Genomic DNA, 26,815 nt, shown 5'->3' on the forward strand with positions numbered 1-26,815 from the left:
TACCGAGAGCGCTCCAGCCGCGGAGTCAGAGCGCTCTACGTGCCATGCCAGTGTGGACGGGGAGTGAGGTAGAACGCTCTTGGTGGCTATATTGCGCTATAATGCACAAGTGTAGCCAAGGCCTGAGTATCACACCTTAGACACACAGCTCCTGCTCCTCCAGGCTCATCCTCACAGGGGGATGCCTCAGTGAACCTCCCCACCAGCACAGGGACTGATTGCAGGACCAGAGCCCAAGTGGTACATTTTTTCACTCTAGCCTCCAGGGGTGAAATTGGTTGGGTCCTTCCTGCTCAGCAAACATCAGGAGTCACTTTCAGGAAAGGAAACACCCCCTTGCTGCTGCAGGCGGGGCATAGTGTGAATTCAGGAAATTGAAACTAACCATAGGTGTGCACAGCCCATTTCATTAGGGTGTGCACCCAGGGAGCCCCGCCCTAGCCCCGCCCCTGCCCTGCCAGAGTCCCGCCCCCATCCACTCCCTCCTACTTCCTGCCCCCTGACTTCCCCCCTCAGAACCTCCAACCCCCCCGCGCCTTGTTCCCTGACTACCCCCTCCTGGGACCCCTGTCCCTAACTGCCCCCCCAGGACTCCACCCCCTACCTAAGCCTCCCTGTTCCTTGTCCCCTGATTGCCCCTCTAGGACCCTACCCCCTACCTGTCCCCTGACTGTCCCGACCCTTATCTACACCCCCTCCCACAGACAGACCCCTGGGACTCCCACACCTATCCAACTGCTCCCCACCCCCTGACAGGACTCCCAGAACTCCTGACCCATACAACCCCCCTGCTCCCTGCATCCCCCAACCCCTCTCCACACCCCTGCCTCCTGACAGCCCCCCTCAGAACTCTTGACTCATCCAACCCCACCCAGCTCCTTGTCCCCTGACCACTCCCTCCAGAGACCCTCACACACTAACTGCCCCCCAGGACCCTCCTTGCTTCCTATCCCTTGACTGCCCTGACCCCTATCCACCCCCTGCCCTCTGAGAGACCCTGGGACTCCCATGCCCCATCCAATCCCTCCTGCTCCTTGACTGCCCCCTCCAGAGACCCCCCTGCCCCTAACCACATCCCTCGGGATCCCACTCCCTATCCAATACACCCTGTCCCCTGACTGCCCCCACCCCTTATCCAACCCCCTTGGCCCTGGACCCCTCACCATGAGATGAGGCTCCTAGCCTCCCCGCGGAGTCAAACACTGCCCCGCAGGAGCATGCAGCCCTGGCCCCCAAAATGCTGCATGCGGCGACATAGCTCATGGGGAGGGAGGAAGGCGGGGGAGGGGCCGGCAGCTTGCTGTGTTCGTCCGGGTGCTCTGGCCCGAAAGCGCGGACCCCGGGGCTTGCCGCACCAGGAGAGGGGGGCCATTTGCCCACCCCTGCATTAGGGTGTGCCTGGGCACACCCGGCACACCCCCTGTGCACGCCTATGAAACTAACCCTGTTCCACTGTCCAGAGGGAGCCCTGGCTGCAGAGAACCCAGTGGAAAGTCTCCAGGAGGAAGCTACATGTCCCGTCTGTCTGGAGTATTTCACAGAACCTGTCACTCTGGAGTGTGGGCACAATTTCTGCCGAGCCTGCATCAGCCAGTGCTGGGAGGGATCTGATACAGCCGCCTCCTGCCCACAGTGCAGAGAAACTGTGCAACAGAGAAACCTCAGGCCCAACAGGCAACTGGCAAATGTCCTAGTAATCGCCAAGCGGCTGAGTTTACAAGCAGCAAAGGGAGCAGAAGGGGGCAGGGTGTGTGGGGAACACCTGGAGGCTCTGAAACTGTTCTGTGAAGAGGATCAAACTCCCATCTGTGTGATCTGCAGAGAGTCCCGGGCTCACCGCACTCACACAGTGGTTCCCATACAGGAAGCCACCCAGGAGTACAAGGTACCGAGTTGCTGTCCAGTCTAATGGGTAATAACTTTGGATGTTAATTACAGTGTAATGGTGTAACTGTGTCATTCAGCTGTGTGTAGCCTTCATTGCATGAAAGCTGATAGGGGAGTTACAAGCAGTGGCTGGTATTACGGGTTGTATCACAGTGTTTATTGTTATTTGCATCCCCTACAGACCCCAGATGAGATCTGACCTCGATTGTGGGGGGCCTTGTTCAAAACCCAGTGAGGGCCAATCCCTGCCCCGAGCCATTTACAGTCCAACTGGACAAGACACACAAAGGATGGGAGGGGAAACTGAGGCACAGTGAGGGGACGTGACTTGTCTAAGGTGACTCAGCAGATCAGTGGCAGAGCTGAATATAAAAACCTGGTTTTCCAAGGCCCACTTCAGTGCCCTAACCACTAGCTACTCTGCCCCTTTCAGCAGCACTGAGCAGTGATGAAGTGCAGACAGTAGGAGGAAAAGACTCCTTGATACAGGTCCTAGGCCCAGCAGGGAGAGGGGGTTTCCCACTGGGATTGTGAATTCCTGTGTTGCTCCATGAGGGGTTAAACTCAGATGTTGCCGGCGTGCACTAGAGGAGATCACTGGGCTAAACACTGTGTGGGACCCCAAGCACCTTGAGTCCACATCCACAAGTGCTCCAGACAGCTCAGGTCCATGCCACATGCCACTGGGATTAGATTTATCTTCAGCAAAACGAACCCCTGGGCAGTGTGGACCTGTGTCAGTCTGACCTGTTCTAGTGTGTTCATGGGCAAGGACCAGCCAACGTGGTTCCATTAGTCCCACCAGGCAGCCTTTAGAAATCTGCCAGAATCCACTGCTTCTGGGATCTTTCTAGGGACTTTGGGGGAGCTACCCAGAGGCCATTGCCACAGAAAGGGGCTAGGACAGCAGTAGGGCAAACCCCAGCTGTTCCTAACACAAATCAACACATCTAATGGGGTTTGCCCTAGGCCTTAGATCAGTGCTCTCCAACCCGTCCAATCCCCAGGGGTACAGGCCTGAAAGTCAATGGAGTTGGACTCCTTTGAGCATCCCAGCCTATATGGCTGCCCCCGGTGGCTTTTGGGATTGGTATCATTGTTAAATCTTCTCAAAAACAGCTTTATAGATTCACCACCATGGGACACCAATGGAGAAAGTGGACGTAATAACTTCAAACAATCTGAATACAAAATCTGCCCAATTTCCATAAATAAGGTTTCATTTCCTTGGTCTCTCTGATGTCCTACTTCTAGAAAGACCCACTGTTGTACACAGTATTGTTGTAATTGTGTTGGTCCCGAGATATTACAGAGACAAGGTAGGTGAAGTAATGTCTGCTCATGGCCAGCTTCTGTGGGTGCATGACAAGCTTTCGAGCTTACCCAGAGCTCTTCTTCAGGCCTGGGAAAGAGTATGTTCCCCAGAGCTGAAGTGTGTGTAAACTCAAAAGCTTGGCTCTCTTACCAACAGGAGCTGGGCCAACAGAAGATATTGCCTTACCCACCTAATCTATCTAGGAAGACTGTTATCTTGAATTTTGGGTGGAAAAACCCCTTATCCACCCCCTATAACCTTCAAAATAAACCCACCAAATCATTTCTGTTTGTCAGGAAAAAATACAAGTCCATTTGAAGACTCTGAGGTGTAGGTGCCTATTGTTCTTCGCCTGCTGGGACATGGAGGTGGGAGGGATGTTTGTTGGTAGATTTCTCTGTGGCCTTGTGTGTGTTTCTCTATGATCATGGGATATTGTGTGTGTGTGTGTGCATATCACAAATGTTCTCTCCCTGGAGAAGGACAACAGCATCTTCTGCAGGATCTAAGATGCATTTTAATTAATGAGTTAATTACTACCCCTTGTGGCTTTCACAACATTTTGCCCAAACTGCACTGATTATATCCCAGTAGACATGGAGACAGCCCGTTCAGAGAGACTGGGGCCAAATGGGAAGCTGTAAGAAAATCCTCTCCCTTGTGATCGCAATGTATAGTCAAGTGTCAGGATGTGAAGAATGGTGGGTTTTGAACCTCAGTGCACAGAGACTGTCACTACAACCCTCTAGAGCCAGCAGGGGAGGGGCTAGTGGAACTCTGGTCCACCAGAGGATCTGCCTACGAAGCTCCTGATTGGAGCAGACGTTCGGATGCATGAATTATGCCAGAGGAGTCACGGGAAATTGTCCAAACAAGTGAATGAACTCCTGGTCTGCTGCTGGACTGGACCCTGACTCTGGCTTGGCCCTGGCGTTGTTCCTGACTCAGGTTTGACCTGCAGTACTGCGATCTGACTCCGGCTTGACCCTTTGCGTGGCTGCCTGACTCGGACTCCAGTCCTGACCCCCTGTGTGATTCCAGACACTGATTCTGGCTCAGCCGTTGGCATGACTCCTGAGCTCGACTGTAGCCCCAACCGTTGGTGAGATCCTGACTTTGACTCCAGCTCTGACTTTGGCTGTAGTTCCTGACTTCCAACTGCAGCTCTGAGCACTAGGCCAGACGGCTCATGTCCTGGTCTCTACACAGATGTGTTAGAGATTGTAAAGAAACTCTCTCTTGTAAGACTGTATGAAAGGTCATCAGAATCCATCCATGTTCCTGACCAGCCCTTTCCTTATTTCTTATAGAAACAGACAGAAAACAAGAGGCAGAAGATTGTGTCTGAATTTCAGCTACTGCGGCAGTTCCTGGAGGAACAAGAGCGACTCCTGCTGGCCCAGCTGGAGAAGCTGGATGAGGCAAGTGTGAAGATGAAAATATCACCAAACTCTCCGAGCAGATTTCCTGTCTCAGTGAGCTGATCAGTGAGCTGGAGGGGAAGTGTCAGAAGCCAGCAAGTGAATTCCTGCAGGTGAGACTGAGCTGGAAACATCCCAAATCCCAACACAGGGACAGGACAGCTCCTGAGCTACGGGCACAGGGGTCCAGCAGTCAGAGATCTCAGTGTAACTCGGCGTGTGCATTGCTGACATGTGAATGACGATTGTTCTTTGCAGAGTCACAGACACATTGATATTAGAGATGGAAAAGCCCCATTAGCTCAGTGAAACCATGGCCCTGGGGCCAGGGCAGGGCTCATTTCCCCTGTATTTGCAAAATCCCTTTCCTGGAATCACAAGTGTGTGTCAGGTGGTGCTGAGATTTTTTTTAATCTCTCTCTCCTCTCTCTCTCTCCTCTAGGATGTCAGAAGCACCTTGAGTAGGTACGTGGCTCTCTCTCACTCCCACACATACTTGGCAATGCTGGGAAAGAGCATGGAGATGATGTTAACACTGCATCTCCGCAGCAACAAGTGTGGGGAAGGTCACATTTTGGATACAAATCTCTCAGATAAACTTAATCCTGAGGTTCTCACCCTGGTACAGAAGACTCTGGAATTCTCCATTCAGTGGGAAGAACTGACCTCAAGTATTTCCTAGAGGTGTCACATCCCTGGGGGACTGGCTGCCTCAGGATTGTGGGGATGGAATATAGGCCTATCATTGCTGGGGCCCTGGTTACCATTCAGGCCAGGTCAGCAGCAATGAAGAGTCTTTCCCACCTGAGGGTTGTTAGGAGACCTGTGAGGAATGAGCTGGAGAGGGGGGAGTTGGCGTCTCAGTCTAGTTCCTAGTGGACAGATTTCTACAGCACTTCACCTGGGAACCTCCTGTCCCTCAGAGCATGGAGGCCAAGGCGTGAATTGGCCATGGAGACTCAATTCCCCTTTTGTCCCCAGAGCTGATCTCTCCAGACCAGAGTTGAAGAATATTAATGAGTCCTTTGAAGGGAAGGTTGTACGGCCATGGGCTGTGTTGCACCTGCTCTGAGGCTGGGAGAAGTTGAGGAATTCTAACTCCAGGCCCATTAGAGCAGCGACTCACTAGCCAGAACTTATAATGAGTGACACAATGAAATATAATCACATGAAATTGTTTCTCTCTAGGTGTGAGAAGGAGAAGTTCCAGCAGCCAGAGGAGATTTCTCCTGAACTGGAAAGGCAAGTCAGTGGTTTCTCCCAGAAAACTATTGTGCTATTGGAGACTCTGAGGAAGTTCAAAGGTACCTAAAATGGATCTAGGAATGGAAATTGGGATGAGACACTGAGATTGTGGGAAGAGAATGGCGCTGGTCATTTGGTTCACACCTAGATGATGCTTCTATTTAATAGTTGGGTGAGAATACCAGACACTTGGGTCCAAGACACTCAGCTTGATTAATTCAAACCTTTGTTTGCATCAAAAAACATGCCTTTCAATTACAATTACAAAGTAAGAAATGACTCATAGACTTTAAGGTCAGAAGGGACCAACCTGATCCATCTGCTCTGACCTCCTGCACATTGCAGGCCACAGAACCTCCCACCCACTCCTGCAATTTACCTGTAAACTCTGGCTGAATTACTGAAGTCCTCAAATACTGATTTAAAGACTTCAAGTTACAGAGAATCCACCATTTATTCTAGTTTAACATCTGTAAATGATACGTGCCCCATATGGCAGAGGAAGGCAAAAAAAAAAAAAAAAAAAACCCTCAGGGTCTCTGTCAATTTGACTTGGTGGAAAATTCCTTCCCTATCCCAAATAAGGTGGTCAGTTGGACATTGAGCATTTCAGCAAGACCCAACAGGCAGATACCTGGGAAAGATTTCTCTCTAACTCAGAGCCCTCCCCGTCTAGTGCCCCATCACCAGCCGTTGGGATATTTGCTACTAGCCATCGCATATAGAAAGAAGTGACAGCCTGTTCCCTTCTCCCGGGGCCTAGGCGGGTCACAGGGGATTTCTCCTATGAAGCTCTGATTACCCCTTACAATGTCTGACATATTATAAACGTCCAAATTGCATATTTACTAGTTCTTTTCCAATCACCTTTGAGTGATATGAATATTAAGTACCTTATATAGGTCATACATGCATGAACATGTAAGTACCTTATATAGGCACATGCATGAACATTTCATTGGCGGGGCTTTTTTTGTTCAAGCTATTTTCATGTTATTGTTCTCTTCTCTGATTGGTTTATTACCACTGATTATGCACATGTCACTTTGACTCTTGTCTCCACACAGGGGGTATTGGACTTTGCAAACTTCTCTGTGGCTGGATGCACAGCCCCCCTCAGCCTAGCTCCAGCCCTTCAGTGCCACCCTCCCCGCACTGCACATGCCCCCTCAGCCCAGCTCCAGCCCTTCAGTGCCACCCCCCACTGCACAACCCCCCTCAGCCCAGCTCCAGCCCTTCATTGCCTCCCCCAATGCACAGCTCCCCTCAGCCTAGCTGCAGCCCTTCAGTGCCTCCCCTCACTGCACAGCCCCCATCAGCCCAGCTCCAGCCCTTCATTGCCGCCCCTCACTGCACAGCCCCCCTTAGCCTAGCTCCAGCCCTTCAGTGCTAATCTCCCAATGCACAGCCCCCCTCAGCCTAGCTCCAGCCCTTCAGTGCCACCCCCATGCACAACCCCCCTCAGCCCAGCTCCAGCCCTTCAGTGCTGCCCCTCACTGCACAGCCCCCCTCAGCCCGGCTCCAACCCTTCAGTGCCTCCCCGCACTGCACAGCCCCCCTCAGCCTAGCTCCAGCCCTTCAGTGCCACCTCCATGCACAACCCCCCTCAGCCCAGCTCCAGCCCTTCAGTGCCGCCCCTCACTGCACAGCCCCCCTCAGCCTAGCTCCAGCCCTTCAGTGCCAACCTCCCACTGCACAGCCCCCTCAGCCTAGCTCCAGCCCTTCAGTGCTTCCCCCCAGTGCACAGCCCCCCTCAGCCTAGCTCCCCAGCAGCAGCAGGGATGAGGGACAATGAAGAGCCACCAGAACTGAGCCCCTCCCCCACAAGAATTTGTTCCACCCTGGCCCCTACTCACAACAGACCCCTGCCCCCAGCCAGAGCTTGTCCCTATGTCCTGGTCAGGAGGCAGAGGAGGTTCCCACCCACCCTGGGATAACCCCTGCCCTGGTTTTATGACAAAGTCTTTGTATGATCTGGGTCTAGGGTACGACAAAAGTCAGTAAGTGAACGAGACAAACCAACTGGAGTCTGAGACGTGGGAGGGGATGATGAGGGGAAAAGTAAATCGCACTTACAGGTTGTCTGTCCTGGGCTGGTTGTGAGGCTGCAAAGACGTTGGTTCCGTTGCTGGGAGATGCCTGAATGAGAGAGGAAATAGAAGGTTTCAGATTAGTTTATAATAAATACCTGAGTGTGTCTCTGGGCCTCTCGGTCTGTTTCTCTGTCATGATGAAAACACAGTTCTATGTGTTCAGAGTGGGGACGCTGTTATAAATATGAAAGCCTGAAATCTCGTCTCTTTTTTCCTTTCCCCCGTCAGACACTGTGCCGTCTGCAATGGAAACACAAATTGGGGAATCTCTAGGAGCACACAGACAGGGTGAGACTGCAGCTGGAGATTGTCTTTAACTTATGAAAAAATTCCAGTGAAACCATCTTCGTGAGATTGTAACTAAAGTTATCGACCAAATCAACAGTGGCCATGACACACACAGCCCTAAACATAACCCATTAAACAGCGAGGAGATCCAGAGGCACTGGAACATGGGAGACCAGGGGGGCAAGCCCACCCACTTTTTAACATGGGCATAGTTTGAGGACAGGGGGCCATGTTGGAGCCCCAAACTGGAAGCCTTGGGCAGGTGTGGAGCATCGCAGGCACTGGGTGTGCTTCATGGCGGGGCAGCTGATCAGCTCCCCCCTGTGTAGCGCAGCCTCTTCCCAGGGCTGGCCCTTCTCAATGGCCCCACCCCTGCTTCTCTCCACCTGCCCTGGGTGGTGCACACTGGAGAGTGGGGACATGGGAAGGTGGAGAGTCAGGGGCTCTCCATAGTGGCCAAGGCTCCCAGCTTGGCCAGGGGCAGGACCTCCGCGGGAAGATGAAGAGTGGGGCAGGGCCACAGAGAGGGCAGGACCACAGGTGGTGCAACCTAGTACTCCCCTCCCCAACTTCTACCAAGGTGCCAGAATACCTGGGAACATCCCAAGCTGACATTGGGGGGAGGGATAGCTTAGTGGTTTGAGCATTGGCCTGCTAAACCTGGGGTTGTGAGTTCAATCCTTCAAGGGGCCATTTGGGGATTTAGTTGGAGATGGGTCCTACTTTGAGCAGTGGGTTGGACTAGGTTGTTTCCAACCCTGATATTCTATGATTAAATAATCCTGATACCAACCTTAGTGCTGAGTTCATGCCCAGGCTGATGAACAAAAACAGTCTTCTTGAGAAGCACCTGAACAGAGCTCTCTGCCCTGAGGGCTGACACATCCTTCTGCTTTACTCCAGTGCAGGGGGTCTCCCCATCACTCTTCTCCAACATCTGGCCTTTCCTCTGGGCAGGGCTGGGCTCTCCCATTAGAGCTGCTCACTGCTTCCTGGATTGGGGAGATGTTCTCCCTGTGATGCCGGCAGCTTCTCTCTGGGCTGGGGACATAGGCGTGAGCACAGGGTGTGCTGGGTGTGCCCTGGCACACCCTAATACCCTCTCAGAAGCGGCCGGCACGGCACCACATCCCTGGGGCCGGGGGGAGGGTTGCTCCAGGCACTGCCCCATGCAGCTACCATTGGCCAGAAACAGGGAACTGTGGCCAATGGGAGCTTCAGGGGAGGTACCTGGAGACGTGGCAAGGGCAGCGTGCAGAGCCCTGTGTTGCTCCCCCCTCCCCTGGGGCTGTGCGGGGATGGGGTGAGCGGTGTGGGGCCCTGGCAGGTAAGGAGCGTGCTGCTGCGGGTAAGCGGCGCCAGGCCAGAGCCCGAACCCCTCCTGCACCCCGCCCCCATCCCTGCACCCTGTTGAGCCGGGGTCCCCTTCCCCAGGGCCTGGCCCGGCTGCTTTAACAGCCCCATGTGCGCTGGCAGCCTCCCACCCAGCAGCACCAACACAGCCACTTAAGGTGTCCCACAGGGCTCACTGGGGTGCTGCCGCAGTCCCCCGCAGGCAGCTGCCCCCCTCCAGCACCAGGGGCCTCAAACCCACCTGCGGCTCCCAGCACTGGGAGCGGGCCCGAGCACTGGCTGCGGGGGTCAGGTCACTCCCGAGCCCAGCCCACCTTAAGTGGGGCCTGGGAGCCAGTAGGCCCAGAGCAGGGGGCGAGCCCGGGCCACAGGACCCCCCCAGAGCCTGGCTGCAAGCTTAGCTCCCCGGCACTGTTCGGGGGCTCTGGCACGGCTCCCTCGGCCTTGAATCCAGCTCTGGGAGCAGCCTGGCCCCGCTGCGAACTGCCCCGGCTGCCTCTGCCTGGCCTGGCCCCAAGTGGCCAGCCCGGCCCTCTCTGCCCGGTCCCTGAGCCTGCCCACCAGGACGGGGGAGCCCAGATCCCCAGCCCGGGGCCCACCTGCAAACGGCCTACCTTCCTGCATCCCAGCTCCCTGTCCCGTGCCCTGAGCTCCCTCCTGCACCCAAACTCCCTGTCCTGAACCCCCTCATACACCCCGCACTCCTCCTCTGCCCCAATCCCTTGCCCTGAGTCCCTTCCTGCACCCCGCACTCCCTCCCACACCCTAACCTTTATGATGTTCACCTTTAAAAAAAAAAATTCCCTGGGTGCACACAGTAATTAAATGTGCTGTGCACGCCTATGGCTGGGGATGCGGCTACCCCACCCAATGCCACTTCCTACTTTTTGGTGTTAAGCAGCTCTTCCCCACTACTGCGCCTTCCTCTCTTTTCCTGGATCTGGGAATGGAGGCTGCATTAGAGGAGGGAGATTCCCTCTGGGGTTCAAAACTGTACCTGCTTCCTTTGCTCCCTGCTCACTAAAACCTTTCATGGTGTGTCTCTCCTGCTGGGAATGGAGCAGAACCAACGGGGGTAGCTGGGAGCTGAAGCTTATACAAGCAAATGGGAAACTAATGAAGTGGGTCTCCTTACACAGACTGAGGAACTGCAGTGACATCCCTGCTCAGTCTCAGGTGCCCAGGACAGAGGCAGCTCCCTGGGATCCAGGCCTGTCGCAGCCAGGATGGGGCTGCTGGGGAGTGTGAGAAATGGTCCCTGCCTCCCCCAGGGCAGGCTGTGCTCTGCCCTGATGCTCTGATTCTCTCTCCCCAGTGAATGTGACTCTGGATCCAGACACGGCTCATCCCAACCTCGTCCTGTCTGAGGATGGGAAAAGTGTGAGATGGAGAGGTAGACGGCAGGATCTGCCCAACAACCCTGAGAGATTTGACACTGCGCTGTGTGTGCTGGACTGTGAGGGGTTCACTTCGGGGAGACATTGCTGGGAGGTGGAAGTGGGAGATGGGCGATTCTGGGCTGTGGGGGTGGCCAGAGAGTCTGTGAGCAGGAAGGGAGGGATCAGACGGAGCCCTAAGCAGGGGATCTGGGCTGTCGAGCGGGGGGAGGGTCAGTTCCTGGCTGTCACCTCCCCTGCGACCCCCCTACCCCTGAGCCGGGTCCCCAGCAGGATCCGGGTTTGTCTGGACTGTGACCGGGGGCAGGTGACATTTATCAATGCTGGTGACGAGGCCCCGATCTTCACTTTCCCGCCGGGCTCCGTCCCTGGGGAGAGAATCCGACCCTGGCTCTGGGTGGTGTGGCTGGGATCCCGGCTCAGACTCTGTCCCTGAGACACACAACGGAGGGGGGGACCAGCAATCAGCGGGCATGCGGAAGCCCTGGCCATGCCGGACGAGCGCGCCCAGCAGCACAGCCGGCAGCTCACTGGGCACCACCCAGCACAGGCGCAGCACCCCCCAAATGTCAGGCGGACGGATTCCACGTGGGCGCAGCTTGTGCATGCAGAACCAGCGGGGCCCCATTGACTGTTCTGCCCTGGGGCCCGGAATTGCTGTAGGTGGGCCAGGCGGGGCTGTGCTCATGTCCTGCTTGGGGCCCACAGCCCGGCTCCATGTGCGTTCCCATAGCTTGTCCTCTGTGTCGGTTCCCCTTCCTGTGCACTGTGCTGTGATAGATCAATGACGACACGCATTTAGGGGGCTTCGCTTGGGTAACTGATAGAGATTTACCATCTGAATTCTCCCTGGCACAGTACTTTAAAAATCTTAAGTCAGGCCAGCCCCCCAAAATCATGAGATTTAATAATAATAATAAATAGTAAATATTAGTATTATTTTATTTGCCGTTTGGTGTCTCAGAGCTTTAGACTGCACTGGGGTGAAATTTTTAAGCTTTTCTCTGCCACAAAGAGAACGAGATACTTCCTTTGTTTAGAAAACAACAGCCGAGAGTCTCACCTCATCACATGCTTCCAGGAGCTGGGGCTTCAACGGACACCACAAATATTGCAAGACTCATGTGAAAAATCATGAAAGTTGGTGACGCTGCAGCCCCTTTACACTGAGCCAGAGCAGCCGTAGGTTAAATGAGAATCGGGTCTTGAAAACATTGATTCCAACTTAACCAAGTTTTAGCCTGTGACTTTACTGTCATGAGGCCTGGAAGCATTCACATTTATTCATAAATGTTGGCAAACGTTGATTGTGCTGCACACACAAGCCAATGAAAAAAGATTTCAACTGATAAATGAAAGTTACAGATACGCAAAGTAAAAATAAGGCTGCTTGAGAACTTATTCGAGTTTGATTGAAGGAGAGTGACTTTGTATAATTTGAGAGGTGATGTTGGCAATCTGTGGTTGAATGGCTATAAAGCTTTAGCATTTTGAATCTCAATGTCCTTAAAGAATTTGCAGTCTGACCTGCTATTGTCTTATCCCCCCATAATTTCCCACAGCTATGAAAATGTAAGTTGATAAAACTTGGAAAGAAATGCTGAAACCCAGATTTTTGGGCAACTGAAAATGTAACTCAAAAAGTATGGAAAAAATGCTTAAAAATAAACATCAACATTTTCTAACAAAATTTATATATAAAATAATTCTGCCAAGTCTACATATCACTCCTTAATCACACAGACCCTCATCCTGCAAACTCATCATGACAGGGAATGCCCAAGGTGACTGGTGCCCAAGTGAAGCCCCACTGACCCCTCGCACCACCACAGGGGGCTGAGTGCAGGAACAGAGGCATTTTTCACCAAAGCCTCCAGGCCTGTAATGTTACCAGTGGGCTGGTTCCCTCTCTGCAAACAGCCTGAGGCATTTCCAAGGAGGGACACCCCCAATGGCTGCTGCAGGTGGTGCGCATGGGTGGCAGGTTTGTATAATTTTTGGTGGTGCCCAAGTGGATTCATACCATCCATGGGATGGACCGGGGCAAGTGCCTTAGGCCCCGCACTTTGGGGACCCCCGTGCTTCAGGGGGACGTGGGGTCCAGGGTGGCCTGGGGAGTAATCGGGGTGCCTGGTGCCGACAGCAGCGAGCAACCCTGCTCCGCCCGCCTCTTCCCACCCCACCCCCACTCCACCACTTCCCCGAAGCCCCTGCCCCTCAGCAATGCCGGGAGCTGGCGAGGTGTAGCGGAATGGGCTGGGGACAGGTCACTCACTGCTGTCAGCACCAGGACCCCCGCTAACGCCCCAGGCTGCCCTGGAACCCGTGACCCCCTGAAGTACAAGGTAGGGGTAGGCACTACCATGTTGTGTGATGAACACTTGACAAAATTACCGGACTTAGTGATGGACAATGGGGGCAGGTGGGTATTATGTCATTCAATCATTCAACCCATAAAATACACCTCCACCCTGATATAACATGACCCGATATAACATGAATTCGGATATAATGCAGTAAATCAGTGCTCCGGGGGGGCGGGGCTGTGCACTCCAGTGGATCAAAGCAAGTTCGATATAACACGGTTCCACCTATAACGCAGTAAGATTTTTTGGCTCCCGAGGATAGCGTTATATCGGGGTAGAGGTGTAGCACACATGTTGCCACACTGAAAAAAACCCCCTGTAACCTAGTTAATAACAACAATAATAAATTCAACTCATATAACTAATGAAAAACGTGTGTATACTGTATATGAGATGAGATTATATAAGACATGAAAATGAGCTTGCTTTGGGATTTTACAAGGCACTTATATCATTTAAACACATTTGGTACCTTGAGGAATGATAACACTTCTTGCAAATCACATAAATAGGGAACCCATGGTCCCCTTCCCTCACCCCATTGCAAAGGCACAGGGGTTATTGCTGGCTGCCCTAGGGCTGCAGAAAACCCTATGGACAAAACATATGGAAAGAAGAGGATCAATTTATACAGAGGGCTGAAGGGGACTCCCATAGTGCATTAACTAACACTTAATAAATACATCAAAATGAAATACATTACAGAGATAAGAGCCTGTAATGACAGACTTTACTTCATGAGAAGCTCCAGAGAAAGAAGACCCAGAGGGAGTAACGGTAGGGGCAATCCTAGGGAGACCAAAGGGGCTGGTAGACGGAGCAGACAGAGAACAATGGTAGAGGCAGAGTCACTGCAGGGTGGACCCAGTCTTCTGCCTCTCCCCTGTGGGTGGAATCACTGATCACTATCACTATAGGAGGGAACAATAGAATGGAATGCCCAGAAGAATGAATGACTTGAGGACAATTTCCTGAAGGGACCCTTACCCTTAAAGAGCTTTTCTGGCTCCGACATTTACATTTCTACACAGCGTGGTTTGGCCCACAGAAATAAAAATCGGCACATCTTCCATGTGTTTTTGGACCAATGGAAAAAAACAGGTACAATTCAAGTGACTTTTAAAATTGCCTATGAAACCGAGTTAACAAAATAAATGAGCTTATGAACGACCAGAAAATATACGTCTCAAGTGAAAAAAAACTATAACTGGGCTTCTTTGCAAAGAAATTGTAAGTGTTCTTACAGGAAAAGCCACAAACTGTCTGGAAAGGACGAGTAGACTGAATTACTTGCCTCAGTGAAATTAAATATCCAGAGAATTGCTGGGCCTGTGATGATGATGACTGGGGCTTGCTCACCTGTGGCTCCCCCTCCCCGTGCTGTAGAGGCATGGCCAGCCAGGTCTGCATCTGCAAGCAGGCCCCCTGCCTCAGGTGCACCTCCCATTGGCTGTGCTGGCCAATAGACTGGGAGCCTCCCGACCAATGGGCTGGGGGGTGGGAGCAAAGGGGGAGATTGTAGGGAACTTTGGAGTAGGGGAGGCAGTGGGGGAGGGAATTGTCTGGCACAAAGGGGGGGCTCTCTGGAGGGGATGACAGGGGCACAGGGGCCATTGGGGGGTCTCTCAGGGGGACAGAGGATTGTGTGGGTCTCTGTGGGATGGGAGGAGTGATGGATGGAGCCAGCCACAGCCCAGGACTGCTCTGCGGGGGGTGGGGGGTTGCTATAGCCCCCTCAGGAAGCCCCCTCTGTCCTGTGTATTTTATGCCACCCTGGGGTGCCCATCGCTGCTCCCTTCCCCCTCCCCCGGCTCCATCTGTCTGTCCCCACAACTCACCAGCTGTGTCTGTCTCTGTCTGACAGTGACAGGCTCCTTCTACTCTCTCTCTGCCTGGGGCTGAGAGCTGCTGCCTGGGGCTCCCTCCCCCTCCCTGCTGGGGAGGCGTGGCCAGGCAGCTCTGGCACCACCCACTGCAGATCCCATTGGCCGGGGTTCCTGGCCAATGGGCTGGGAGCCAGGTCAGAGCTGGGGCCTCTCAGCAGCTCACAGTGATGGGGGGGGAGAGCTGCCCCCGAGATGAGCGCGCCCCACATTGCCGACCCATGGCACGGGGATCCCCAAAGCACGGGGCCTGGGGCCCAAACATTGGTGGAGCTGGGTCCACCTTCAGGAGTATTGGTGGAGCATGGGCACCACGGGCCCATATAACTTGCCACCTATGGGTGCTGGGGCATATTCCTGTGAAAGTGAAACTAAGCCAGTTCCAGTGCCCAGAGAGAGCCATGGCTGCAGAGCTCTATGCTTTTCATGGAGATGGATTACCAGGAGTGCTCCAGCCATGGAGTCCGGGCGCTCTACGTGCCTTGCCAGTGTGGACACCTCAGGAGTTAAGATGCCCGGGGCTGATTTAATGCGCTCTAACTTGCAAGTGTAGACAAGGCCTAAGTTACCCTGAGTAGACCCAGGTTCAGTTCCCTGCTCTGTGTGAACTCAGGCAAGTCACTTATTCTGTCTGGTCCTGACTTTCCCTTTTGTAAAATGGGGGTAAGAGCCCTTCCCCATCTGCAGCAGGGCGAGGCTCAGCACATTGAAGTTTGTGCGGTGCTCAGGTAGTGCCGTGATGGGGGCCAGAGAGGGGCCTGCAATAGCTACAGAAGTGCAGCTGTTTCCTATTCACGTCAAATCACAAAACATCACATTGGGGTTGTTGCAAACTTTCCTGATTTCACACTGACTCCTTCACTAGCTGGTGTTTCTCTTAATGCCCCAGCTCCAGCAATCCTGTGATTATGTGACCATCTCAGCTCTCACTTCAATGAAGGTCAGTTTCTCACTCTCATGGCTGAATAGAAAAAATTGACAATGTGACCAGAGCGAACCCTGAAAGCTTGGAAACAAAGAAACATACGATCCAGAATGTAATTTTTTAGAAGAAAAAAACGTCATTTCCTTCAACCAATCTCATGATCTTTGATTACGTGCTGCTGGCAATACTGCCTTGGCAGTGGTCAGTTTCTGTTGTCAGGCCTCTTGTCTCCAGCAAAGGCTCTAAGGACCTACAAAAAAAAAATGAAAGTTCTAATTTATCTCTTTAGTTCACCGCCAATCCTGGGGGGGCTGTGCTCATTTGCTGCTTGGACCCACAGTCCGGGTCCATGCGCATTCCCACACCTTGGCCTCTCTATTTCCTTTTCCATTAACTCTGCTGTTTTAGATAAATGATCACACTAAATAAGGGGCTTTCCATGGGTAGCAGATAGAGATTTAAGGCCTGAGTTCTCAGTGGCACAGGATTGCTAACCCCAAACTTTTGAAAATTATGAGTCAGGACCCTGAAAATGCTGTGATTGCCTTTTATGAAACATACGCATAATAATAAATGTTAAATTCTTTCTACAGTAACTCTTCACTTAACGTTGTAGTTATGTTCCTGAAAAATGCAACTGTAAGTGAAACGATGTTAAGTGAATCCAATTTCCCCATAAGAATTAATGTTAATGAAGGCGTTAGGTTCAGGGAATATTTTTTCACTAGACAAAACATATATATATACACACACACACACACAGTAAAAGTTTTAAACAAACAATTTAATACTGGTACACAGTGATGATTATTGTGAAGCTTGGTTGAGGTGGAGGAGTCAGAGGGTGGGATATTTCCCAGGGAATGCCTTACTGCTAAATGATGAACTAGCAATTGGCTGAGCCCTCAAGGGTTAACTCTCACACTCTACAAGGCAGCAGAAATGAAGGGAGGGGAGACAGCATGGCAGAGACAGAGACACACATTGTATGTGTGTGTGTGTGTGTGAGAGAGAGAGGCGCATTTCCCCTTTAAATAAGCTGACCCACTCTTAAGTACGCTGCCTTGTTAAGTTAATCAGCAAGCTGCTGCCAGGAAGTTCCCTCCATCCTGAGCCCTGTCGTGTGTCCCCCTTGCTCTATGGAGGATGGGGTAAGCGGGGTGCAGGATCAAGGGGGTGGGGGGATGCCCTGACATTAGCCCCCCCTCTTTCTTCCCTCTCCCCGACACAGCAAGCAGGAGTCTCAGGGAGCAGCTCCAAGGCAGCGGGCAGGAGCAGCACATGGCAGTGGCGGGAGGGATAGCTGAACTCCGGGCAATTGGGAACTTAGGGGAGTAGGGAGCTGATGGGGGGCTCCCGGCCCACCCTGGTTCCAAGGGCCCACAAGCTAGCTGTAATGGGCTGCTCTTCCTGCAAGCAATGGACAAAGCAGGCGGCTGCCAAAGGACGTTAGAAGGGAGCATTGCACAACTTGAAATGAGCATGTTCCCAAATTGATCAGCAATGTAACAACGAAACAGCATTAACCGGGACGACTTTAAGTGAGGAGATACTGTATTTGCCTTCTGGCTTCTCAGATCTTTAAAATGCGATCTGAGCGCAGCCTAAAGTTTTTCTGTGCGACCAAGAAAGCCGGAAACTTCCTTTGTTTAGCAAAGGAAAGCCAAGAATCTCACCTCATAATATGCTTCCAGGAGCTGGGGCTTTAACAAACACAACAAATACAATGAGACTCATTATAAAATCATGAGTGTTGAAAACACCACATCTCTACACTGAGCCAGAGCTGCCTTACTGTACATGAGAATCAGGCCTTTGAAACATTGATATCAGCTTAACCTAGGTTTTGTCCTGTGAGTTTCATATCACTGGACTTGGAAGAATTAGACTTTTATCGGTTGATGTCTGTAAATGTTGATTTCACTGTACACACACAAACCAGAAAAAATACTCCCATTGCTAATAACTGAAATTTACCAATAGGCCCAGTAAGAACAATGCTGCCTGATAACGTATTAGACATTGATTTAAGAATATTTCCTTTGCATATTTTGACATGTGATGTTGACAATCTCTATTTTAATGCGAATAAAGCTTTAACTTTTTGAATCTGTCTCTACTGTCATTAAATAGTTATTGTCTGACCCAAATATTGTCTGATCCCGCCCTAAATCTCCCACCACTGTGAACATTTAAATTGATAACAATTGGAATGAAATGCTTAAAGCCCAGATTTTTGTGAAAGTTTAAATCAATAAATATAAAATTGCTTAAAAATAAAAATTCTGCCAAGCCTGACTATCCCACCTTAGACACACAACTCCACACAGGGAGCCATGGCCATAGAGAACCCCCAGGAAAGTCTCCAGGAGGAAGCTCCATATCCCATTTGTCTGCAGTATTTCACAGAAGCTGTCACTCTGCAGTGCAGGCACGTCGGCCAGTGCTGGGAGGGATCCGATACAGCCGTCTCCTGCCCTCAGAAACTGTGCAACAGAGAAATGTCAGGCTGAACAGGCAGCTGGCAAACATGGTAGAAATCGCCAATTGGCTGAGTTTACAAGCAGCAAAGGGAGCAGGAGGGGACGGGGTGTGTGGGGAACACCAGGAGACTCTGAAACTGTTCTGTGAAGAGGATCAAACCCCCATCTGTGTGGTTTGCCATCTGTCCGGGGCTCACAGAGCTCACACGGTGGTTCCCATAGAGGAAGCTGCCCAGGAGTACAAGGTAGGGAATTGCTGTCATGTTTAATGGGTAATAACTTTGGATTTTAATTACAAGCTAATTTCACTAAAAGTTGCCTGGCACAGGCATGATGCATCATTCAGCTCTGTAAACCCTTCATGGTATGGGAGATGCTTCAACAAAATAACTGATTTGACAGAGAAGCAACAGAGGCAAGTCTGTAACGATAACTGATGTGGGGAAATGTCCTCTGAGATTCTGATGGGAATTCCTGAAAATCTTCATCATATAAAGTATTCTACCAATCCCAAACAAGCAGACACATCACCCACCAAGTTAATGATACTTCAGTTCTTACCCAAATACCCACTTACAGCCAATTCTTGTTAATGAAACAACCATTTATTAAAAGAAGAAAAGACAGTATTGGCTAAAAGGTCATTAGACATACAAACGCGAATAGAGTCCTTAGGTCAGTTTCACCATAGAGATGGCACGTTAGAATTGAAGAGAGTCCTTTTCAGAATCATTTCATCACGCTCTAGTCCAATGTCCAAATGTTCAATATCAGGGCAGTCCAGAGGGGACTGAAGATCTCAGTCTTACGACTCAAACGCCCCCTAAATAAAGCTTAAAAAGATCTGAGATAAAACGATCAGGTCTCAAGAGTTTATATAGACATTTTTGCAGCCTCTCGACAGCAGGCAGTCCCTGGGTGAACAATAGGTTTTGGAAGTAACCTCCTACTTCACAAACATCACAGGTAATAAAACTACATGGATTAACATAAGGTAATTAGCAACAGAGGGTCCTGTGGCACCTTTAAGACTAACAGAAATATTGGGAGCATAAGCTTTCGTGGGTAAGAACCTCACTTCTTCAGATGCAAGTCTTGCATCTGAAGAAGTGAGGTTCTTACCCATGAAAGCTTATGCTCCCAATACTTCTGTTAGTCTTAAAGGTGCCACTGGACCCTCTGTTGCTTTTTACAGATTCAGACTAACACGGCTACCCCTCTGATACATAAGGTAATTAATTACCCACAAAGCCGTTCATAGACAGTTTACCACAAACTTTAAAGATATATATATATACACAATGACATTATTACACCCAAGTTTAATCTAAATGTTAACATTTCCCTCTTGTATGGATTGCTTGATGTTTAACAAGGCCGGACCTCCATATGAAACTTTTTCCACAGTCTAAGCACTTGTGGGGTCTCTCTCCTGTGTGGATTACCTGATGTGCCATAAGATTTGATCTTTGTTTGAAACTTTTCCTACAGTCTAAGCACTTGTGGGGTCTCTCTCCAGTGTGCACTGTCTGATGTGCCATAAGATATGATCTTTGAATGAAACTTTTCCCACAGTCCAAACATTTATGGGATTTCTCTCCTGTGTGGATTAACTGATGTTTAACAAGGACTGACCTATGTATGAAACTTTTCCCACAGTCTAAGCACTTATGGGATCTCTCTCCGGTGTGGACTGCTTGATGTTTAACAAGGTCTGACCTCCGTATGAAACTTTTCCCACAGTCTAAGCACTTATGAGGTCTCTCTCCAGTGTGGACTGCCTGATGATTAAGTAGGATTGACCTCTGTATGAAACTTTTTCCACAGTCTAAGCACTTATGGGGTCTCTCTCCAGTGTGGACTGCTTGATGTTTAACAAGGTCTGACCTCCGTATGAAACTTTTCCCACAGATTAAGCACTTGTGGGATCTCTCTCCGGTGTGGACTGCCTTATGTGCCAGAAGACTTGATCTTTGTGTGAAACTTTTCCCACAGTCCAAACATTTATGGGATTTCTCTCCTTTGTGGATTATCTGATGTTTAACAAGGGTTGACCTCCATATGAAACTTTTCCCACAGTCTAAGCACTTATGGGATCTCTCTCCGGTGTGGACTGCTTGATGTCTAACAAGGTCTGACCTCCGTATGAAACTTTTCCCACAGTCTAAGCACTTATGAGGTCTCTCTCCTGTGTGGATTGCCTGATGATTAAGTAGGGTTGACCTCCGTATGAAACTTTTTCCACACTCTAAGCACTTGTGGGTTCTCTCTCTTGTGTGGATTGCCTGATGTGCCATAAGATTTGACCTCCGTATGAAACTTTTCCCACAGATTAAGCATTTATGGGGTCTCTCTCCAGTGTGGATTGCCTTATGTGCCATAAGATTTGATCTTTGTGTGAAATTTTTCCCACAGTCCAAACATTTATGGGATTTCTCTCCTGCGTGTATTGCCTGATGATGAAGTAGGGTTGACCTCTGTATGAAACTTTTTCCACAGTCTAAGCACTTATGGGGTCTCTCTCCAGTGTGGATTGCCTTATGTGCCATAAGAGTTGATCTTTGTGCAAAACTTTTCCCACAGTCCAAACATTTATGGGATTTCTCTCCTGTGTGTATTGCATGATGTTTAATAAGGTTTGACTTCCGTATGAAACTTTTTCCACAGTCTAAGCACTTATGGGGTCTGTCCCTAGTGTGGATGGCTTGATGTTTAACAAGGTTTGACCTCCATATGAAACTTTTTCCACAGATTAAGCACCTATGTGGTCTCTCGCCAGTGTGGATTGCCTTATGTGCCATAAGATTTGATCTTTGTGTGAAACTTTTCCCACAGTCCAAACATTTATGGGATTTCTCTCTTGTGTGGATTGCCTGATGATCAAGTAGGGCTGACCTCCGTATGAAACTTTTCCCACAAATTAAGCACTTATGGGGTCTGTCTCCAGTGTGGATTGCCTTATGTACCATAAGAGTTGATCTTTGTGCGAAACTTTTCCCACAGTCCAAACATTTATGAGATTTCTCTCCTGTGTGTATTGCATGATGTTTAAGAAGGTTTGACTTCCGTATGAAACTTTTTCCACAGTCTAAGCACTTATGGGGTCTCTCTCCAGTGTGGACTTCTTGATGTATAAGAAGGGCTGACCTCCGTTTGAAACTTTTTCCACAGTCTAAGCACTTATGGGGTCTCTCTCCAGTGTGGACTGCTTGATGTATAAGAAGGGCTGACCTCCGTATGAAACTTTTCCCACAGATAAAGCATTTATGGGGTCTCTCTCCAGTGTGGATTGCCTGATGTACAACAAGGTGTGACTTCTGTATGAAACTTTTTCCACAGTCTAAGCACTTATGGGGTCTCTCTCCAGTGTGGATTGCCAGATGTTTAACAAGTACTGACCTCCGTATGAAACTTTTCCCACAGATTAAGCATTTATGGGGTCTCTTTCCAGTGTGAATTGCCTGATGTACAACAAGGTCTGACCTCCGTATGAAACTTTTTCCACAGATTAAGCACTTGTGGGGTCTCTCTCCTGTGTGGATTCGCTGATGTAAAATGAGGTGTGACCACCACATGAAACTTTTTCCACAGTCTAAGCACTTATGGGGTCTGCCCCCAGAGGTCCCCTGTGATTCCCCGTGCCCAGGAACTTCCTGCTGTTGATTCTCCTCCTCATTCTCACTCACTGTCCCATCACCTGCTGGGAGAGAGAGAATCCAGACAGAAGTCATTGTGGTGGGGAGAAATTAACAGGAATAGCAGCAAGGAAAAACCCCAAACCCCTGAAGCTGCACAGACGGAGCAATTGGATTCTGTCTCCACTTCCCACCCAAAAGTTCACAGAGAAGGAAAGTTCAGAAGGAAACTCCTGCAGGTAACAGGAGAGGTGGAAAGCGATGTCAGTCATATCTGCTGATTGTAGCCCTGCCCTGGGTGAGATGAGGAAGGAACTAAGGGCACTTATTGATACCACATTTTTGGGATTCTCAGATTTGTCCTTCATTCCCCAGATGGTTTGTGTGTCAGTCCTCACCTGTGTGGGCGCCTCTCGGGATCTCTCTTTCCTCACAGGCCTGGAGATCAGGCACCCACGGCTCTTCCCCTCGTTCCAGCCGGGTGATCAGGTCCGGTTTGGGAAGGGGGAATCCTGTGCAGGGAGTGAAATCAGATCAGATCAGGGTGTGCGGAGGACTGAGAGAGCGTCTGTCAGAAAGGACATTCTGTGAGCGGAACCTTTCCCTGTACTGTGCTGGGGAATGTGGAATCTAAGAGGACGGGAACGTGGTCACTGAGACCCCTCGGGGGAGGCAGACATGTGGCGAGGTGAGGAGAATTGTGATGCACACCCAGCTCTAGTGTTAAACCCCTGCCTATTTCTAAACCCGTGGAACCCAGAGCCCTCCACATGGCTGCAGCTGTTCCCAAGTAGGAGGGAGAAGAGGGATTCTGTGAGCGACCGAGAAACAACACAGACAGGACAATACATGGGTTCTCCACCTTGCAAACTAGGGGGATCAGGATGATTTAGTATGTGTCTTAGGTTTTGACACCCTGGTCTCATTGGAGAGTAATGAGGGAAGAACCTGACCAGTGTCAGACACACAGACCCCGCCCCCCACCAACTTCCAATAACCAAGGGGCCAGGAATCCCTTACCCAGCGAGGTCACCATCTCGTAGTTCTCCCGCATGACGTCCCTGTAGAGGGCTCTCTGAGCGGGGTCCAGCAGAGCCCCCTGCCCCTGGGTGAAATACACAGCCACCTCCTCGAAGGTCACCAGCATCTGAAACAACAAGAATCCCCCACTCAAAACCTGCTGCCCCAGCCACAATACCACTAGTCATAGGGGAGGAGAGACAGAGAAGCAGAATCCTCCCCGCACCCTGCTCAGAGCATCCAGGAGGCTTCAGGGAGTGGGTAAAAGGTGAGAGCTCCTTGTCCTCCCTAGTACACGGAGGTGGGCAGGGTCTTTTCATTTACCACATGCCTGCCAGCCACAGGCTGATATGGGAAGCAGAGCTCTGAGCTGGGGACAGGGACAGGAATACCAACTGCATCCCTTCGTATTTCACAGCAGCCTCTGGACAGTGGGGTCAGGCTCCAGCACTGGGAGTCTTGTCAGTTTTCCCAACCCTGCCCAGCGGGGTGTTTCCTGGTTCAGAAATACAATACCCCTCCCCCACCACCAAAAGCTCCCTAAAAATCCCCTACCTGAGCTGGCTCCATCACAGACATTTCCCTTCCCTGTCCCCTGGAAGATGGGATGAACTGGAGCGAAACGTGGGCGTGATTCCTCAGCCTGTTGGGGCGAGAGGGGCGATGGGGGAGGTTACAGAAGGGGCTTGAGTCCATGTCACCCCCCGATTCCCCCCAGGCTCTCTCTCTGCAGACAGATGCTAAGATTCTAGGACTCTACCATGCTGGGGAGGCTGGGGCCACATGCTCAGCAGGTGGGGGGGTTATTGGGGGTTCTCAGGGGCTGGGGTCCTGCCCCTACACTGGGTGTAGGGGGCTTGCCTCCCTCAACCCTAGGTTCACCCCCCGCCAGCTGTACCACATTCTTATCCCTGGCTCCGAGTCCCAGGCAGCGGGGCTGAAACAATCCGTACCATGGGGGGCGCTGAGAGCCATTGAACCAAACTGTAAACACTGGATAGGATGGAAACCCCTTCAAGCCAGGGCGGCACTGTCCAAGGGGCGGCACTCCAGCCTCCCCCCTTTTTTTTTCCCTTCGGGCGCAAAAAGTAGGAGCTGATCCTGAACCAAGCTGTTCCCTGTCACTGAGGCTTTCAGGCTGTGCTGGAGCTGACGCTGCAGTTCTGGCTGCAGTCGCTAGGTGGCGCTCATGGCAGCCGGAGTCGCACAGGCTGGACTGCAGATCAGGCTGCCCGGCCGCTGGAGACCCGGAGCGTCATCCCGGGAGCTGAGCCCGGCTGCGGCGGCGAGAGGGGCTCAGCTCCGGGGGATGATGCTCCGGCTCTCCAGCGGCTGGGCAGCCTGACCTGCAGCCCAGCCTGGGGGTGAGGAGCCGGGGAGGGGGGAGGGGTCCTGCTGCTGCTCTGAGTCTCCCCAGGGCGGCGCGGCGTTTCCCCGCCCGAGGGGACTGTGCAGGCGCCGCGGGGTGGGCAGGGGGCGGATCCCGGCTCGCGCGCTGACAGGGCGAGTGGCTGGGCAGCCCGAGCTGACAGGGAGCTGCCGCCGCCCCCTCCTGCCTCCGGACCCAGCTCGCCGCGCACCTCCCCCGCCTCAGCCCTGCACTGCCTGCCCTGGGCGGGGAGAGGCAGAGCCCGGCTCCGAGCGGGGCAGCGGGGGATACTGCCCTGTCGGGGGACCCCCGCAGCTCAGGCACCTGGGGGTCAGTGTCTGTCCTCTCAGCTCTGCCTGCACGGGGCTGGGGAAGCAGCTGTCAGCGCCTGCCCCTCTCAGCCCTTGTACCCCCCATCCCACTCGCAGCCCCTCCACTTGTACCTCCCCCCATCGCTCCTTCGCTGCACCCCTTCCCCTTGTACCCTCCCCCAGCCCTCTCCTCCCGCACCTCCCCTTTCCCCTGCACCTCTTCTCCCGCAACCGTCCTGATACCCCCTCTCTTCCTCCACCCTCCTCCGCGAGTACATCACACCCCGCTTCTCTGCCAGTGTAGAGCCCCCAAGCACCCCACACCCACTCCTCTGCCTGAACCGTCTTTACTAGCTCCCCATCCCTTTCTGGGTACAAGGTTTGAGGGTTAGTCCCTATGCCGTCCATGTGCATTTGGAGCACTAAAGATGGGGTTGCGGGGGACGGGGGGGGGGTGAGATTTATACTAAAGTGAAATAAAAATAGGAGAAATAGTTTGATCCCCACTGCAAGTGTAAACAGGGATTGGTGTGGTGAACGAGGAGGTCACGTTTCGGGGGGGGAGCCCAGGGCTGGGGCGGCAGGGGGTGTGGGAGGGAACTGGTGAGAGGGGGAGCCCAAGGCTGGAGTGGGGGACAGCCAAAAAATTTTTTGCTTGGGGCTGCAAAAAACCTAGAGCCGGGCCTGCCCTGAGCACCTCTCCTTCCCCGACCCCCAGCTGGCCCCCCCCACTTGCATTCAGTTTGGCCCCTGCCACATTCTGCCACCCTCAGATCTCCCTGAGCTGCAGCCTCCGTCCAGATCAGCGAGGCCTGGGGCAGGGAAACAAAGCAGCAGATGGGGCGGGAGAGATGGGTGATAACGTGATCCTGCCCCCGCCCCGCACACACCGGGAGCTGGCGGCAGCTTTCCCGGGCCCAGGGCGGGAATCGCAGCCAGCTCCGCTGGGAGCAGCCTGGGGCCAAACCTCCCCCTGCAGCCGGGCGGGTGTCTCTTACCTTCCCTCCGAACGGGGCCCCCCTGGGGCAGGGGCCGGGCCGGGAAGGGGCCTGGCCGGGCTGGGGGCTCTGCCCTGGGAGAGGCTCCTGGGGAGCAGCGGGAAGGGCCCTGCTGGAGATTCCCCTCTCCCGGCTGCAGCCCGGGCTCCGGGCTCCCAGCACCAGCCGCCGGGGCTCGGGGATCTCGCCAGGAGCCTGGAGCCAGAGTCCCCGCAGCGGCTGCGAGTCACTTCGTGCTGCCCGGACTGAGCCCAGCGATCGCTCCCCCCAGAGCCGCCTCCCAGCTGCTCCTGGGTCCTAGCGATCAACCGACTTCCTTGACTTCTCTCTGTGTTCAGCTTCTGTTCCACTCACAAGCTCTAAGGTCAGAAGGGCCCATCATGAGCATCTAGCCCAGGGGTTCTCACAACCAAATTTTTTGGCGGCCTCAGAGTAAGGCCAGCAGCTGTCACTGGTGGCCGCTCCGACACATTTTCCCAAAATACTTAATGAACTTTAGGAGAAACCAGTAAACATGCACAGAGGTAGACGGGGAAACTTTCCTGACTTAAACACCCCCCGGGTGGAATCGAATAGTAGAAGGCTCTGAGTCCTCACTCCCTTCACCCAGAGCCTGCCTCACCTTGCGGGCTCCCCTTCCACTCTCCTGTGTGGCAAAGTCCTTATAACCCCGACAAGGCTGGGCCCAGGCTTCCTGAGGGGCTTGCCCCCAAACCTGGTTGTGACCACTCAGGACACGGGCTAGAGCGTCCCCACTCTGGGTACTTTCTTCGCTATGGACGCTTCCCTGACCTCTTCCCTGACCATTTTCTGTAGTTCAGAACAA

The 26,815-nt window shown here is 52.3% G+C and overlaps 2 protein-coding genes across 2 annotated transcripts; one reads left to right on the top strand and one right to left on the bottom strand.

Annotated features, from left to right (window-relative positions):
• Positions 1-1,432: 1,432 nt before the first annotated feature.
• Positions 1,433-11,508, top strand: LOC128847383 (zinc finger protein RFP-like). Its single transcript, XM_054046774.1, is given in 8 exon segments — positions 1,433-1,885; positions 3,499-3,570; positions 4,513-4,621; positions 4,624-4,736; positions 5,066-5,088; positions 5,812-5,927; positions 8,190-8,249; positions 10,918-11,508. Coding segments are annotated over 8 exon segments (1,464 nt in total). The 3' UTR covers positions 11,436-11,508.
• An 8,290-nt stretch (positions 11,509-19,798) lies between these two features.
• On the bottom strand, positions 19,799-26,209 carry LOC128847506 (zinc finger protein 585A-like). Its single transcript, XM_054046984.1, has 6 exons — positions 25,990-26,209; positions 23,867-23,954; positions 23,312-23,438; positions 22,690-22,803; positions 22,140-22,356; positions 19,799-21,887 (listed from the first exon to the last, which is right to left on the bottom strand). The coding sequence occupies exons 2-6, from the start codon at positions 23,888-23,890 to the stop codon at positions 19,991-19,993; spliced, it is 2,379 nt and encodes a 792-aa protein (XP_053902959.1). The 5' UTR covers positions 23,891-23,954; positions 25,990-26,209; the 3' UTR covers positions 19,799-19,990.
• Between the last annotated feature and the right edge of the window lie 606 nt (positions 26,210-26,815).

The sequence above is a fragment of the Malaclemys terrapin genome, chromosome 13 (genome assembly GCF_027887155.1).
Source record: "Malaclemys terrapin pileata isolate rMalTer1 chromosome 13, rMalTer1.hap1, whole genome shotgun sequence".
NCBI lineage: Eukaryota > Metazoa > Chordata > Testudines > Emydidae > Malaclemys > Malaclemys terrapin.